Raw genomic sequence first — 16,283 nt, 5'->3', positions numbered from 1 at the left:
TGAGCTCTGGGCCTCGCAGAGCTGAGCTGCAGGCAGTAGGACGGCTCGTGTTCTCCTCCCAGCACTGCTTCCAGACAGCTCACTCACAACTGCGGGCCGTTCTGCGCCGCCTCACTGCACAGCTCAGCAGCTCAGCAGAGGACGGGCTGAGCTGCGGGCACGAGCTGGGATCAGACAGTTTAGCACGCAGGAAAGAGCACAGTGCCACGGCGGCGGCACAGACCCGCCCGCGGAGCGGGTGCTGCCACAAGCTACAGGGGGGTTTTGTTTCTACTTCAATAACCGCGCAGAACCGGAGCGGCCCACGCTGGGCCGAACTACAACTCCCAGCGTGCCCCACGGCGGGCGGCCACCGCTGCGCATGCGCAGCAGCTGGAAGCTTCCAGGCGGCGCGCGCGGTGCCTGCTGGGTAGAAGACGGACAGTCAGCTCGGCGCCATTTTGTGGCGAGGGAGCGGGGGCTGCGGGCGCGTGTTCGGCGCCGCGCAGTGGCGGTCAGAGCCGTGCCGGAGACTTGCGGATCGTGGGCAGCGCCATGGGCTCGGATAAGCGGTAAGTGGCGGTGGGGGAAGCGGGGGCCCGGGGGGTGCGGAGGGAGCGCGCTCTGAGCTCGGCCCGCCGTTCCCGCAGCGTGAGCAGGACGGAGCGCAGCGGCCGTTACGGCTCCATCGTGGAGAGGGAGGACCGCGACGAGCGGGAGTCGCGGAGCCGCCGCAGGGACGACTACAAGCGGTCCAGCGAGGAGCGCCGCGGGGACCGCTACGACGACTATCGCGACTACGACAGCCGCGACTACGATAGCCGAGACTACGACAGCCGCGATAGCCGAGACTGCCGCGACTACGACAGCCGCGACTACGACAGCCGCGATAGCCGGGACTGCAGAGACTACGATAGTCGCGACGGCCGCGACTGCAGGGACTACGACAGCCGCGACTGCCGAGATTACGACAGCCGGGACAGCCGCGACTACGATTGCCGGGACTACGACAGCCGCGACAGCAGGGACTACGACAGCCGCGATAGCAGGGACTACGACAGCCGGGACTATGACAGAGACTACGACAGCCGCGACTACGACAGCCCCGAGGTGAGCGCTGCGGGGCCCGCGGGGTGCGGCTGGAGCTCGGGCTGGGGGTGGCAGCGGGGCGCTGACGTGTGTTGGCTTCCAGAGGGAGCGAGAGCGCAGGAACAGCGATAAATCCGAGGACGGGTACCACTCCGATGGCGACTACGGAGAGCACGACTACAGAAACGACATCAACGACGAGAAGGAAAGCAAGACCATCATGTTGCGTGGCCTGCCCATCACGGTTACCGAGAACGATGTGAGTAGGCAGGAGGGGCTTTGCTCTGCGCAGAGCTGCTGCCATTTTGTTGAGCGCTGCATCACGGTGGCCCCCCCCTTCTAGACGTGTTGGGAGCGCTTCCATTTTGAATCCTAAAAGGGTTCCGGCTGCCGCTGTTGAGTAACAGAGGTCATCTCAATGTTAAGCCGTTCGTTTTCAATAGAGCTGTATGTGAATGGTGTGCTTCCCCTAAGATTTTTGTGGGATTTAAAACTCCGTGTAGTTTTTTTCCTCTTCCCACTTAGCACGTGGAAGAGGATATAGACGTACGTCCTATTTATTTGTTGTTACTCTAAGGATTGTTAAGGGAGGGAGATAAGGAGCACAAAAGTGATTTAATAACTTTCGGGGCTTTTGTGGAAGCCCGAAGTGAGGGTTGGTGGTGCAGCCCAGATGCTGAGCTCCTCAGCTGAGAGCAGCCGTGCGGAACGCGGCTGTGTGGGTGCAGCTGTGGCAGCCATAAAATGGCTGCTCCGGAGCTGAGGGAAGGAGTGAGCGTGGTGCGCCATCATCTGACTGTGCTGGAAAGACCTCGCACCCCCCTGGGAGGGATCTGTTTGCCCTCTCACTGGGCTCTTTCAGTGACCAAGACCACAAGCCTGCGGCTGCTGTGTGAGGTGGGATAAGAAACAGCTGTAAAAGCCAAGGTGTATCAGTTTGTTTTCAGGCACGCTCCCCTTCCGATCCTGAGATCTTTGTGTGCCAGTTGCTAACACAGAGCATCTTTTTGCACCACTTCTGTGGTAGATCTCTGCTTTTTTTTTTTTTTCTTTTAATTGAGTACTTTCTGAATACTGGCAATGCTTTTCAATCGCCACGTGTGATCATTTTTTAAGCGCTGAGCAAAGCATCCAAACAATGGAATTCAGTCAGAAGTTACCTGAAACATATTTAGCAATTTTTGTGTCTGATTTTGTACCCGTGCAGCTTTATGGTTCTGCAAATAACTGCAGTGTAATCTGTGGGAAAGCTGAATGTAATTTTAGTTACGAACTCATCAGCAGAGTTTAGGTTATGATTTTTGGAATGATTGCTTTCTGCTGAAGTCAGCTTTCCCTTTGTGCTTCTGGTATTAACTGTACATATTTTAACAGCTTTTTCCTCTTCTCTCACGAGAAGGTATTTGCACTGAAGGTGGTGGTGGGTCAGTTCCAGCCAGAAGATGAGCAGGCAGCTTTAAATAACCTTTGAGTCCCGCCTGCTGTTGTATGTATTGTAGCATGAGTTCCCTGTAGGAGCTGCCAAGCTCCTTTTGTTCTTAGGTGATAGTTTTACATGTTTGTTTTTCCTTTATACTCCTTGGCAATAATTTATCTAGTTTGTCACACCCAACTTAAGCAGCTTGGTTGTGTCTGAAGAGCTGACGTCCCTGTAGCATGATCTTTGACAGTATTCTTAACAAATCTCATGTATTTTCTGAAAAAGCAAAAGGGAAGCTCTGTTAAAGGATTGCAGCTATGGCTAGGGGCTTAAGGGAATGTGCATCACTGAGCCTCCCAGTAGTGTTACTGTTCTCTGCTAGGAGTTGGATGTTTCCAGGCATGCAGGGCTGGGGATGCTAGCAGCATTCTTTGTTAAGACATTGGAGCAAGCACGGAGTTTGCCAAATTCTGTACAGATGGCCTTGGAATTCAAGGCCATAGTGATTCAGATTCTGGATGATTCTGTGGGCTGTGAGGACAACGGAGGGCTGTGTGGGTTCTGTGGTGCGTGTCAGGCTCCTGTTCACCCCAAGGGCTTGCTTCTTTTTCTGAGATAATATTCAGACTCTTCTGCTCTGTGCACCCGCTGTGCATACAGTAGGCTGGATTGCTGCTTTGTCTGGCTGAGATGTGTGCTAATATTTGAAAACTTAACTGTCTGATAAAATCTCACGCAGATCCGGGAGCTTATTGAGTCCTTTGAAGGTCCTCAGCCTGCAGACGTGAGGCTGATGAAGAGAAAAACAGGTGAGAGCTCTTATCCAGTTTTTGGTATGGCCTTCCTCTTCCCCAGCCCAAAAGAGTATCCAGAATTATCCCCAAACTGCAAGCACGTGCAATCAATAAAAAAAAAAGTTTGCCATGGCTAAGGAATGTGGCTTTTTGGAAGACTTGTAGATAGCTCGTCCTGTTAAAAAGAAGTCTGTCTCCAGGGGTTTTAGTTAACAGGTGTTGGTAAGTAATACTAGTATAAACCCATTTAATAGTATGTAGTCTGTTGCATGGTTACCTGTAAACGTGGATTCAAATGGAGTGAAATGTAGCCAGTTAAGGGAGCTTGGTTCCTTGCCATGGCAAAATAACGAGCAGATCCCAGCAGTTGACGTCGCATTTGTAAAGCTGCTTTGTCGTGAAGTAATGAAGCAGTTGGAGAGAGATTCACCTGTTTTAAAGGAACTGACTAACACAAGTATCCCGTCTATATCTGAATGCTGTCTCTAGGTGTAAGCCGTGGTTTCGCCTTCGTGGAGTTTTATCACTTTCAAGATGCTACCAGCTGGATGGAAGCCAATCAGGTTGCTTCACTCACCAAGTCTAGATATTCCTGAAAATGGAAAAAGTCTGTACAGTTTAAAAAAAAAAAAAAAAAAAAAAAAAAAGAAAAAAATAAAGGTGGAAGGAGTGGTTTGTTCCATAACAGTGATTTAAATGAATAAAAGCTTTGTATATATTAAAAGTTTTCAGAGTGATAGAAAAAAGCAGGTAACATTAGGAAAAGAAAATGGGCTGTTTTGAGCCCTCCCTCATAAAATGTGCTGTTGTCTGATTACATGGTGCCAATTTATTTGGCTCTGGAAAGAATAGCATATAGTCCATAAGAGACTCTTATTTTACTTCCACCTGCTAGTTCTGTTGCCATAGAAGGCATCAGATACTGTGAGATTTTCATTACCTTGGTATTAATCCTGAGTAAAATTCAGAAAAAGATGTGCCGGGTCATTAAAAAGATGCGTTCCCTGAGTCGAGGGAAGACACCTGGCTCCTCTGGACACAGAAATGTGTTCATTCCAAATAAATCTGATGGGAACTGAGGGCTCTTCAAAGTTGTGCTGTGTATTTTGGCTGTTCTGGACTATGACTTGACAAGGAGCCAAAATGCAGAAAGTGCTCTAGTTTCTTTCCCAGTGCTGCTTTCTTCTCGCACTGTAAGCACGCTCTGGATTTGCTAATTTCTGAATCTCCACCGTCTGTTTTAACAACAGATCTTAAATGCTCTCTTGGAGCCAGCAAAGTGTGTTGAGCCGCTTGTTCTTTTTACAGTTAAATATATGCTGTGAGGATCTGTGGGCAGCATGAGGAACATGTTCTGCTGCGTCAGTTTATGTGTCCAGGCACTGCAGCAGCCCTGCAAGCAGCTCCAGCAGATGGAGGTAGCTGTGTGCTTTGTGCTGGAATAGAGCTCCACGTGGCTCGTGCTGGGAGTCGTTTCCCATGGCACAGTTTGGGTCCTGTTCCACGGTGCCCTGCTCTGTAGGGTGGGCAGGTGCAGCGGAAGGACTCGTGTTAGGAGATGAATGCTGAGTGCAATTTTAGAGATAGTTTTAATATATACAAAGCTGTATCGCTGCATAATTTATTGCAACAAATACTCAAATTCACTCCGGTAACCCAGCCACCCTAGTAGTAGGGAAAACATAGAGTCTCCCCAGCAGCCCGGTCGCTGACTGTTAGATGAAAGAATGATGTATTGCAACTGTGCCAGCAGCTTTGTTTCTATGTGTGCATATCCAGTGAGCGCTGGGCCCTCCAACCCTCCCTCCTGCCGGTAGGAGAAATGGCTTTGCCCTATTTAGTTGCACAGAATGTGAGAGCCTTATTCATGCTACATGCTAGATGTATCTGTCAGACCCTGTTACAGAGAAGCCACGGGTCCTGGTGCTCCTGTGGTACCTCTGCAATAAGCCAACCTGTCATAAAACTGGTTCTTGTATTAAAATGTCTCGGGGTTGGCCTGTAGTGCACGTTTCCTCAGACTGACTTGTGCCTGTTTGAAATACTTTGTATATTGTAAGGGCACTCTGCGTGCCCGCACTTGGCAAAGCACGAGGCTGAGAGTTGGGGCTTCTAAAAGAGATCTAAATTCCTAATTCCTGTAGAGTCAGAGCGAGCGGACGTGCTGAAAGCATCATGAACTTTTCCTACCCCAGGAGAAGCTTCGCTCTAGTTAGCCATTGTGGAGAGCTCTTTGCCTGAATGAAGAACACAAAGCTCTTGCGCAGGCTTCCAATTGAACCGATGCTTTAGTCAAAGGAAAGCACTCGATGGCACTTGTAATCCAGCCTCCAAGAAGTCTAAACAGGGTCCCTGTATTTACAAAGGGACGCTTCTGAAGAAAGTGCTTGGAAAAGTAATCCAAATGTGGTGGTTTAAAGGTCTGGGGAATTTGGAGTAGGGGAAGAAGTGAAGCAGTCACCTAAGGACATGTTTAAAAAGTCGCTCAATACTATACCAGAAGTGAATAGAAACGGGGCAAGGAGACTCCTAAAAATGTGTTAATCCTGAACGCAGCAAGTTAGGACTTTGTCTCCTTCGAGACACTTCCTGGTTCCATGGCAGCGTTTAGTGTTTGGCAACTTTTTCAACACTCCCTGATTCCGTTTATCTTTGCTCCACATCCCATTCTCTTACTGCCCTCGTCCTCCTCTCTGCAGGATTGGATGGGCAGGGTGTAGGTGGCGGTGGTTGTCCTCCACATCCTCCCCATATGTTGTCCATTTAATTCAGGAGCACTGATTCCTCCGAAGGGTGCTCTGCCATGGGAAAATGAACACGTGTGCCTTGATACAGGGATAATTGAAACCACTTCTTTTGCAGAAAAAGCTGGTGATTCAGGGGAAGCAGATTGCGATGCACTACAGCAACCCGCGGCCTAAATTTGAGGACTGGCTTTGCAACAAGGTACAGTGTGTCTTTTTATCTGTTTCTCATCATTTCAGTTCTTTTCACCAGCTACATGGCCAGGACAAAGAAGTGCATAGTTTGGGCCTAGTGGTCGTTACAACGATGGAGAAATGCGAGTGCAAAGGTTCTGGAAATGCAGTGGCAGAAACGCCTGGAGTGATGGAATTGTCCATGGAGATCATCAGCAGCTAGAAAATAAGGGCTGGGACTCAGTGGTGTACTTGCCAGCTGAGGCAGAATTCGTTAGTGGAGCTGTGTGTTGCTGCCACTAATGTATGCCTGACCCAGAGCTTGTCTCCCAGGAGTTGCTGTTCACAGCAGAGCTGATAGAACAGCCATTGCCCTGAGGGAATTTCTCTGTGATTCTGTCATCTCTTTAGAAAATCAATAATACTTTCAGCCTTAGGTTGAGCTGCAGCTTTTGCTGATGGATGCAGTAGTTGTGCACATATTGTAAAACAGACGGGAAGGGCGCTGCCAGTTTTGCTTATACGGAAGTCAATTAGTGAGCTATACCAGAACACGACATCATTAGATGAATTCTGTATCCTTCAGGTGATAACTGATGTTGTGTGCAACTGCTGTACGCTTGTTTGACCCTCTTTAAGTGGAGATGATGTAGCAAGATCAAAACCAGGCTGCTGTGTTCTGCTTTAATCACTTAAAGATAACTTGTTTTCAAAGCTTGCTGAAGGACAAGTTAATTGTGTAATTCAGGATAGTTTACTGACTAGAGTAGGGGTGACTGGGATGTTCTGAAAAGCAGCTGCAGTGCAGGTGAGGACGAGTTTTGCTGTTCTTGGTCATTGTGGTTGGTTCAGCTTTGTTGTACTTATCTTGATTGTCTTGTTTTCAGCAAAGTACAGCAAATGCCACCATTGGTGTGAATCAACTAAATCCTTACTAGATCTACTATTTTTTTTTTCCACTCAGTGCTGTCTTTACAACTTCAGAAGGAGACTGAAATGCTTCCGCTGTGGAGCGGACAAATTTGGTAAGTTCCTTTCATCTCTTTGGGTGTCTTTGAATTTGGATGAGTGTAGGTTGTAGCCTACACTGTGATGTTCTGGCTTTGAGTGACAGAACAACATTGTGATTCAAGTTTTTCCTTCCTATGAAGATTCAGAACAGGAGGTACCACCTGGAACAGCAGAAGCCGTCCAGTCTGTGGATTATTACTGTGATAGTAAGTAAAAGTAGAGCAGAATTATGAGTTTACTGTATAAAGTGACTTGTGAATCTGTGCAGAAAAGTCCTGGTACCTCAGAGTGCCCTTTGGAACCCACGTTGAGCTCTCTCAGGGCACAGCACTTAGCATGGTTAGGTTGTTCCCAATTTGTAGACTGGTACGTGTGAATGTTGGCAAGGGCTTCTGCTCAGGAAGTGCTTTCCTTTCATTAGAACAGTATTGACAGCCCTCTCATCTTCCCAACAGAGCAAGTGCTTCCTGCCAACTCCCCAAATACTGTACTCTTGAAACAGAAACATGCTCTTGTCCAAAACTACTGCTGTTTTGGGTTTGGTGGTGTTTTTTTGTGTTGGTTTTTTTTTTTTTTAAGGCTTTTCAGAGTACTTCAAGTTCTTCTGTGTGTAGCTAATGTCATACTTTCTTTTTTCCTCAGCCATCATTCTCCGAAACATTGCTCCTCACACAGTAGTGGAATCCATCATGACTGCCTTGTCTCCGTATGCCTCTCTGGCAGTCAATAATATTCGTCTTATCAAAGACAAGCAGACTCAGCAAAATAGAGGCTTTGCATTTGTGCAGCTGTCTTCTGCCATGGTGAGGGCCTTATTGGTTTTGTGCTGAGGTCTGCCCCGCTTCCCTAGGGGTTCATAGATCATTGAACAAATACTAAATGTGTCAGAGCCTTTCATCGTTAGCTGCAGCTTGGAAGGGAAGTGGGGGGATGCTGTGAACACAGGGGAAAAGCGTTCATGGCAGAGTGCAGTGCCGAGTTGAAAGCTCGCTTCATGCGTGGGTCACAAATAATGGTCTGGGGTCATTTGGATCACAAGAAAAGGCTGGAGTGTGCAGTGTGAGGAAATGCATAGAATTGGGCTCCTTTCATCTTGAGAAGGTGAAGGAGAGGGAATCTTGCTGCTCTGAGCATCATCCAGAGCAAGGCTGTGAGGATGGCAGAGACAGTCTCAAAGGGTGCTTGGTGAGGGCAGCAGGCATACTGAAACGTGGGAAATGGCAGTAAGGTACAAGGAGAATGTCTTCCCTTTTGTGAGGAGTTGAATACTGGAAGAAGGCTCCCAGAGGGGTGCTGGCACCTCTGTTGTTGGAGATGTTCAAATTGACAGTCAGTGTGGTCTGTTTGGACTTGCTTTAAGCAGAGTTCAACAGTTCAGTGTTGGATGAAAATGGGTGGCTGATGTCAGCCTCTGCAGGGCTGCCTTCTGGAGTAATGTGGGGCAAAACTAAAGACTGTGTTTAATCAAGTGACCCTGCTTTTCTGGGAAGCACACTGTCAGCAGGCTGTGATCCTGTTGTACTCAGCATGTATGGCATGAGGGGACACAGAGGTGCTGCCATAGCTTCATATGTTTTCAGCTGGTGCGTGTGAAAAGTTGGAGCTCTGAGAGCTTCTGCGTCCTCTTCAGTAACCTGCTTTTCATAATAATGAGTGTTTCTTGTTGTAGGATGCTTCTCAACTGCTGCAGATTTTACAAAGTCTTCAGCCACCATTAAAAATTGATGGCAAAACAATTGGTGTTGACTTTGCAAAGAGTGCCAGAAAGTGAGTTGCAGTAGCAGTTCGTTTCCCCTCTTATCCCTTCCTCCATATAAAGATTCGCGGTCGTCACTGGAGCTTTTAAGATTACCATCACTCCAGTTTTGCTTCCTTTAAGTGTCTTTTGTTACGTGGCTCCTTATTGTGTGTGAGCAGAGTGACAGCAGTTGTTTCTTATCGTCTGCATCGCCGGTCCTCCGTAGCTGCCCTTGTAACTTCTTTCATACACAGCACAGTTGTTTCATTGGAGGCCTACAGGCTGGTTATTGACTGCCCAACACTGAGCCCAGCTCCTCTACCTGCCAAGCAGTTCTTTGGCTCATTCATGACAGTGTTTAAGACCTGCCAAGAAATCCGTGCATGCTGGCAGACTCTACCTCCTTGTATAGCGATCACTTCACAAAAAGCAGTGCTTACTCAGGTGTGTGATTTCTGTGGTTTCAGGGACTTGCTTCTGCCAGATGGGAACAGGGTCAGTGCCTTCTCTGTGGCAAGTACAGCCATTGCTGCAGCACAGTGGTCGTCCACTCAGGTAGGGTTTGGAAACTCGTTCACAGTCCTGTTATCCGTGTAAATCTAGAGATCTGGTTTTGATCATTAGGCTGGAGCCTAATCAGCACTGAAGTTGTTAAATGCAGCAATTCTTACCCATCTCTGATTTAAAAAGAAATAATAATAACCTGCTTCAATTTCAGCCTCAAACCGGAGAAGGCAGCACCCTTGACTACAGCTACCTCCAGTCAGGACAGGATGGCTACACGCAGTACACTCAGGTTGGTGCTGCTGGCTCTTCTGTAGCCTGCAAGCTGTTACAGTGTGGGTATCTGCTGCTCATTCTGTGTTTTCATTCATTTTCCTTGCAGTACTCCCAGGATTATCAGCAGTACTACCAAAACCAAGGAGGTGTGTTGGACTCAGATGCAGCTACCATATCAGGTGGTGTTTCCAACGTGTGGGAGATGCTGTTGTCGGTGATGAGAGGCAATAGGGATGTTTTGCTTTAGCTTTGAAGTTCATTTCCTCAGTAAAGGGGGACGGATTTTGCTGCCATTATATGTGAATGGATGTGTGTTCCTGGAGAAGCATTGTGAGTTTGTTCACGTGGGACCTGTGGTCTGTGAGATGAGTGCAGCTGCTGTCTCAGAATATTGACATAAAGCCTTGAATTCATGAGAACTGCGTGAGCAGCTCTAGAGAAATCCTCAGTGCTGGCAGCTGTCAGAGGCCAGGAATCACTGGCTTTGAGAGCAAAATATTTCCTCCTGAAAAGGAAACTATTCCTTGTCTGGAAAGAAAATACCCACTGTTTTTGTCTCCTTTTGAATGTTTATTGCCTTGTTTGGCTGCTGGAGCTGGAATTAGGATCCGAAACTGTAAACAGAGTAATTTTAGCCCTAGGATGAAGTGCTGTTGTACAAATCATTCGGCTTATCCATTGCTGCTCTGTGTTGGCAGGAGCCCCAGTCACCACCACCACGGCTGCCGTTGTGTCCCAGAGTCCCCAGCTCTACAACCAACAGACGAACTCGCCTGACTCCCCGGTAATTGTGGCACTCCTTGCTTTCACTGCCAGGGCTTCATTTGGTGGAACTTGTGCCTTAACTGTGGCCTCTGCACACTCTTTAAAGTGAGTGTGGTACAGCAGAGCTGTGAGATGTCACGGGTGAAGTTAAATGCAGCACTTGTGTTTATAGAAGAGTCACCTTCTATTTCTTTTCTCTGATAGTTCTGTTCTTTGTTAAAGTTGAGTACTAAGTGTGCTGGCAAAGAGGAGCTAGCTCTTGCATGCTTAGTGTGGGCTGCATATGCTTTGGCTCCCTGTCCTTGTTTTTTTGCACCTCGGTGACAGATCTTTCTCATCAAGATTTCTTCTGTTTTCTTCTAGACACAAGCAGCACCAGCCACCACCAGCACTCAGGCACAAACAGCTGCCCCAACTGGTGTTGTCCCTGGAACCAAGTATGGTAAGCAGAGAGGGGCCGTGCTGGGACGGGTGTCTGTTCCTCTAGCAAGCGAGAAGCTTTGCTTTAGCTGAGTGTCCCACCTCTAGAAGTGGGTGGTGCAGCTGTCCCCAGCTGTGCCTTCTGGTCAGATGGTACAAGTGCTTTGTAGGCACGTCTGCTCTTAATCATTTCAGAATTATAGTTGAATTATACACAGGAACCAGTGTGAATTTGTCTGGAATGACCTTGTCCTATACTTGGACTTTTTTTTTTCAGCTGTCCCTGATACATCCACCTACCAGTATGATGAATCTTCAGGATATTACTATGATCCTGTAACAGGGCTCTACTACGATCCTAACTCTCAGGTAAGTATAGGTTCTTAGCACCCACCTTTATCTGTTAATGCTAGTTCAGTTCTGTGTCTATTGCCTTATGAGTGAAACTGAGGGGCTGTTATACTTCTCTCTGGTTATAGCCCTTAATTTTTCCTCCAGTTTGCCCTGCATAGGGTTACACATACACACACTGTTACAGATGCTGCCGGTGAGCTGCTTCATTGCGGAGCAGCCAGCAAAGAGCATGCTGTGCTCTGTTGGGAGAGGCATAGAGATTTCCATAGTGCTGTTGGTCAGAACATGTGTTTGGGGACACAGGCTTCAGCCACTCTGTGTCTTTTGCCTCCTTTGTGAGGTCTGGGTTGCTCTGAGGAGCTCCTTTCCATGCGACGCATCAGACTGAATCAGGCCGCTTCTTTTGGTTCTTTCTTTTGATGCTTAGCTTATGTGGTGTGTGTGTGTAACTGTCTGATGGTTTTCTTCTCTTTGTCAGTATTACTACAATGCCTTAACTCAGCAGTATCTGTACTGGGATGGTGAAAAAGAGACCTACATGCCTGCAGCAGAGGGTATCACATACCAACAAACGGCGACCGCAACCACCACAAAAGAAGTGAAGGAGAAGAAAGAGAAGCCTAAGAGCAAAACAGCTCAACAGGTAAAAAGCTGAAGTGGGATCATAACTGTGCTGGTGTCTTCTGTGGGGTAAGATTATAGTTTGCCCTTCTGGTGACAGTCCTGGTTGGCTGATGGAATGTGTACCTGCACGTTGCAGACATTGTGCAGGGCTGAGAAGAGGCGGGGTTGGCAGAGACTTCAGTGCAGAAATAACTACTGCATAGGAGAGATGCATACGAAATGATGCCAGGAGCAGTGGGAGTACAACTGAGCTGCCAGTTAGAGGAGTGGATTGATAAGAAGGGTTCATACACCGAAACAGGCAGACTGCACTTTCTCTCTATTTTTTAACACTATCTACGGGGAAGCAGCTGCAGTATAGAAGATAGTGAAGTTGCCTTGATCTGGAGTGTCTGTACAAATGGAACAGTTGAATGGGTGTCATGGGAGTCTGGTGTCTATGGAGGCAGAGGTCTGAGCAAACCACTCTGCGTCTGTTTCAGATCGCTAAGGACATGGAGCGCTGGGCCAAGAGCTTGAACAAGCAGAAAGAGAATTTCAAGAACAGTTTCCAGCCGCTGAGCACGAGGGAGGAGGAGCGGAAGGAGTCGGCAGCTGCAGATGCAGGCTTTGCCCTTTTTGAGAAGAAGGTGAGGCTGGTGAGAAGCGTGCTGTGCAGCGTGGTGTGGCAGAGCTTGGTGCTCACGGTGCTCTCGTCTTTCAGGGCGCTCTGTCTGAGAGGCAGCAGATCCTACCGGAGGTGATGAAAAATGGGGAAGATGAAAATCCCCTGAAGGTGAGCGGGAGATGCCTGATGGGTTGCATTATGTGTGAAAGAGGCCTGATGGGTTGCTTTGTGGGTGAAAGAGGCGGGGTTCCTGTATTGCTAAAGCTGACTGTCACGTGTCCAGCGCTCTCAAGAGGAGGACTGGCAGACGCCTGCCTTCCAGCCTGGATTTCCACAGCACCCTCTGTGGAATGCTGTGGTGGTTACAGTGATCCTGTCTGAGCGCAGTAGGTTCGGAAGCTGAGAGGTGCAGAGAAAGGTTGTCATGACCTCAAGCCTCAAAGTCTCACTTGAACTTTTGGAAACCTCAAAACCTCTATTTAAGCTATTGTTTGTCTAGCTTGAATTAAGTCTAGCAGCTGTGCTGCAGCACGTGGTTCTCTTAAGCTGTTTCACCCTTCAGCATTGAGAAGGCTGTGTCTTTTGCACAGCAAAGCATGTGCACCAGCCTTTGTGTTGTCTTGCTGCACCCATCCCTTAATGCTGCCCTTCCTTCCAGCGTGGCCTCGTGGCTGCCTACAGCGGTGACAGCGATAACGACGAGGACTTGCTAGAAAGAATGGAGAATGAGGAGGAGAAGCTGACTGACTGGAAGAAGATGGCCTGCCTGCTGTGTAGAAGGCAATTCCCAAACAAAGACGCGCTGATTCGGCACCAGCAGCTGTCGGACTTGCACAAGGTGTGTGTGCTTGTGTTACCAGGATGATTGATACCCGTAACATAGTGTGTAAAGCAGAGTGCTCTTGGGAATGCTTTTCTTCCTACTGCAAAAAGCAGTTGCGTGTGGATTGCTTCTTTCCCAGAAGTCAGCTGCTTACAAAGAGCTGTTGTCCATCCTGCTTGATGTGCTCTGCATTTCGTGTTAACGCGAATCTCTTGTTGCAGCAAAACATGGATATCTATAGGAGATCAAAGCTTTCAGAACAGGAACTTGAAGCCTTGGAACTGCGTGAGAGAGAGGTCAGTGTTCAGATGAGCAGATAATGGATGAGTGGCTAATGGAAAAGGGCTTGCACAGATAATGCTGAGCTCTCCTTATCCTGACTTGATGCTAATGAGATAAGCCGTGTAAGCCTAGCCATTCTTGGGCCAAGGCTGTCCTGTTAAACAGGGAGAAATGTCTCCTGCCCCACAGCTGCTGCTTATCAGGGGAGGTTCTAACTGCCTCACAGCAGAGGGGCAATACAAGGCCTCTAGAACCGGGTCCGATGACCTTCCAGCAGTTGTCAGGCAGCTGACTGTGCAGGTCCTGACTGGTGTTGGACTGTTGTACCACACTGTACAGGTTCTGATCAGCTCTGGGGAGTTGTTCCAGTTCTTTCTGTTGGCACTGGCCAAGCCACATGCTGGCAGCCTGCAGTGGGCAGCTCTCTGTAATGGCAGGCATTCAGCTTGCTTACACAGCTCCCAGGAGAAGCCGTGCGTTTTTATACCAGTACTAAATATTTACACTGACAGTAAAGCTAAATGTTTTTATGTATGTACTTACATAAAAATAGTAAATAAACTTGTCTTCAAACCAACACTCAATCTGGTTACAGATGAAATACAGAGACAGAGCAGCTGAGAGGCGAGAGAAGTACGGCATCCCAGAGCCCCCGGAGCCAAAGCGCAAGAAGGTGTACGATGCTGGCACAGTGTATGTACCTGGAAGCTCCTGGGTGATGAGCTCAGCTTCCGACAAGCAGTGTGATTCACTGACCTTTTCTTCCTGCAGCAATTACGAGCAGCCCACCAAAGATGGCCTCGACAACAGTAATATAGGCAACAAGATGCTGCAGGCCATGGGCTGGAGGGAAGGTTCAGGCTTGGGAAGAAAATGCCAGGGCATCACTGCACCTATTGAGGTAAGTACAGATGGGTGCTTCCTCTAAGTCTGGTGCTTTTTGATTCAGAAGTGCTGCTGAGGTCCTGTGGGAGGCACCGTGCTGTCTGCTGCCTCTTTGTCTCATCCTGTGGTGAAGCTGCCCGCTGTGTAGGGTGAAGGGGCAGTGTCTCCCTCTTGGGCAGCATCCTCTGCAGGGTGCTACAGGCTGATGCTTCTGTGCCTGCACCTCTCTCTGAGCCTTACTCTGCTGGGAACTACTCCTGCCCACCCGCTTGGGGCAGGATGGGTGGATTTAAGCCAGCAGTTGTGGGTTTGTGTCCAGTCTGATCTCCTGGTGTCGGTGTTTGTAAAATGCCCTGGGTGAGCGCGTGAAGCCAGCATGACAAGCATTCTCTGCGCTGTGCTGCACCCCAAAGCTGATGCCTTGTCTCTTCCATTCCAGGCCCAAGTGCGAATGCGAGGTGCTGGTTTGGGAGCCAAGGGCAGCTCCTATGGTGTTTCTACTGCAGATTCCTACAAAGATGCAGTGCGGAAAGCCATGTTTGCTCGCTTCACAGAGATGGAGTAAAGTCTGTACCTTGGTGACGTGGCTGTATGCTGGTTATGGGTTAGAGCTGACCATTTCATTCCCTTGGACTTTCTCCCCTCTCGGCATGTCACACTTCCACGAGCAGATTGTGCAGGCTGCCCCAACTTCATGCTGGAGAGCTCCTCGCTAGACCAAAGGGGATGCTGATGTTTGTACGGTCCTGTATATAGTGTAATGTATTCTGTGTTCGGAGCGTCTCGTCTGGATGCTGCTCCTGCCCTCCAGAGCAGGGCTGGGACGTGTCAGCTGTGGTTTCACACCGTCTCTGCTCTCCTTTTGTTGTATCGTTTGTCTCTTTTTTTTTTTTTTTGAGAACTTTCCTGTACATTTTGTATGATAACATCTTTGTATAGACTTTTTGAAGACTCGGATTCTAGTTGCCAGTTTGGCTCATTTCCAAATGAAATACATCCAAAAGTGTTTCTCTTACTGTTTTCTCGTTGGGTTGAATGAAGAATAAGTTGTCAATGCTGCTTGTCCTTCCTGTGATTCTGCTTCTTCCTTGGTGAGGCTTTGTCCTGCATCCTCTCGGTGCAGTGCTCTGCTTGCATCTTGCCCTGAGGATGTCAGTTTCAGCGTGGCAGCAGGCAGGTGTCACTCTGTGCCTCTCCCGAGATAGAAGAGCCCCAGCTCTCCTTGCTGCAGGAGTGAACAGCAGCAGCGTTCCTGCGGCTCGCTCCAGGGCTGCCTTCAGCTCCTTTGCAGAGCCCTGGAGGGTGAACCCTCTTTGTTGGTGCAGGGCTTCTGCTCTCTGCGCAGCCTTGGCTGGGGCCTGCAGGGGGAGTGTCGAGGAGCTGCTGGAGGCTGGGTCACAGCGAGCCTGCGGCTTTCCTCTGCCAGAGCTTGTTTGTCACCTTCAGCCTTCTCTACCCGTGCTCCTGGTCCTGTGCTCCTCACCGTGCTCCCGGGGGCTGCGCTGAGCAGGAGGCTGTGCACAGGGTGATGGAGGAGCAGTTCTTCTCTCCGTCACCTCTTGCAGGCTAACGGTGGGACGGGAGCTCTGCTTCGGGCGCTTCCCAGTCTGACTCGGGGCGTTTGTGGCACCGCTGTCCTACGCAGAGGTACGAAAGCCACGGTTAGGCGCTGCAGCGTGTGTCCCTTCAGTCCCCCGCCCTGGGGGCCGGGCTGTGCCGCCAGGGGGCAGGCGTGGCCCGGCTGCCACCGCCGGGGGACGGCGCTGCTCGTCGGGAGCCACGAGGCGTGAGCGC

The 16,283-nt window shown here is 49.2% G+C and overlaps 1 protein-coding gene across 2 annotated transcripts; it reads left to right on the top strand.

The window, feature by feature from the left end:
• The first annotated feature begins 440 nt into the window (after nucleotides 1-440).
• RBM5 (RNA binding motif protein 5) lies at nucleotides 441-15,547 on the top strand. Of its 2 annotated transcripts, XM_042823467.1 has the most exons (25): nucleotides 441-551; nucleotides 630-793; nucleotides 1,076-1,089; nucleotides 1,172-1,327; nucleotides 3,228-3,297; nucleotides 3,772-3,845; nucleotides 6,145-6,228; nucleotides 7,165-7,225; nucleotides 7,352-7,417; nucleotides 7,854-8,014; nucleotides 8,881-8,978; nucleotides 9,417-9,504; nucleotides 9,668-9,745; nucleotides 9,836-9,908; nucleotides 10,428-10,513; nucleotides 10,858-10,936; nucleotides 11,192-11,283; nucleotides 11,747-11,911; nucleotides 12,375-12,521; nucleotides 12,596-12,667; nucleotides 13,158-13,337; nucleotides 13,544-13,618; nucleotides 14,200-14,297; nucleotides 14,376-14,505; nucleotides 14,929-15,547. In XM_042823467.1, the coding sequence occupies exons 1-25, from the start codon at nucleotides 535-537 to the stop codon at nucleotides 15,052-15,054; spliced, it is 2,454 nt and encodes an 817-aa protein (XP_042679401.1). In that variant the 5' UTR covers nucleotides 441-534; the 3' UTR covers nucleotides 15,055-15,547. The 2 variants fall into 2 exon arrangements, with proteins under 2 accessions (XP_042679401.1, XP_042679400.1); XM_042823466.1 differs by having other exon boundaries at nucleotides 630-1,089.
• Nucleotides 15,548-16,283: the final 736 nt, after the last annotated feature.

The sequence above is a fragment of the Centrocercus urophasianus genome, unplaced genomic scaffold, assembly GCF_019232065.1.
Source record: "Centrocercus urophasianus isolate 14NV4802_14NV808 unplaced genomic scaffold, USGS_Curo_1.0 seq_22, whole genome shotgun sequence".
Taxonomy (NCBI): domain Eukaryota; kingdom Metazoa; phylum Chordata; class Aves; order Galliformes; family Phasianidae; genus Centrocercus; species Centrocercus urophasianus.
The sequence above is the reverse complement of the archived record's forward strand: the minus strand, read 5'-3'. Positions and strand labels throughout refer to the sequence as shown.

Excerpts from the sequence above, each read along its gene's own strand:
- RBM5 (XM_042823466.1), top strand. Across the intron at positions 9,746-9,835 it reads GCTACACGCAGTACACTCAG|TACTCCCAGGATTATCAGCA; the intron begins GTTGGTGCTGCT and ends TTTTCCTTGCAG. Across the intron at positions 11,912-12,374 it reads AGAGCAAAACAGCTCAACAG|ATCGCTAAGGACATGGAGCG; the intron begins GTAAAAAGCTGA and ends CGTCTGTTTCAG.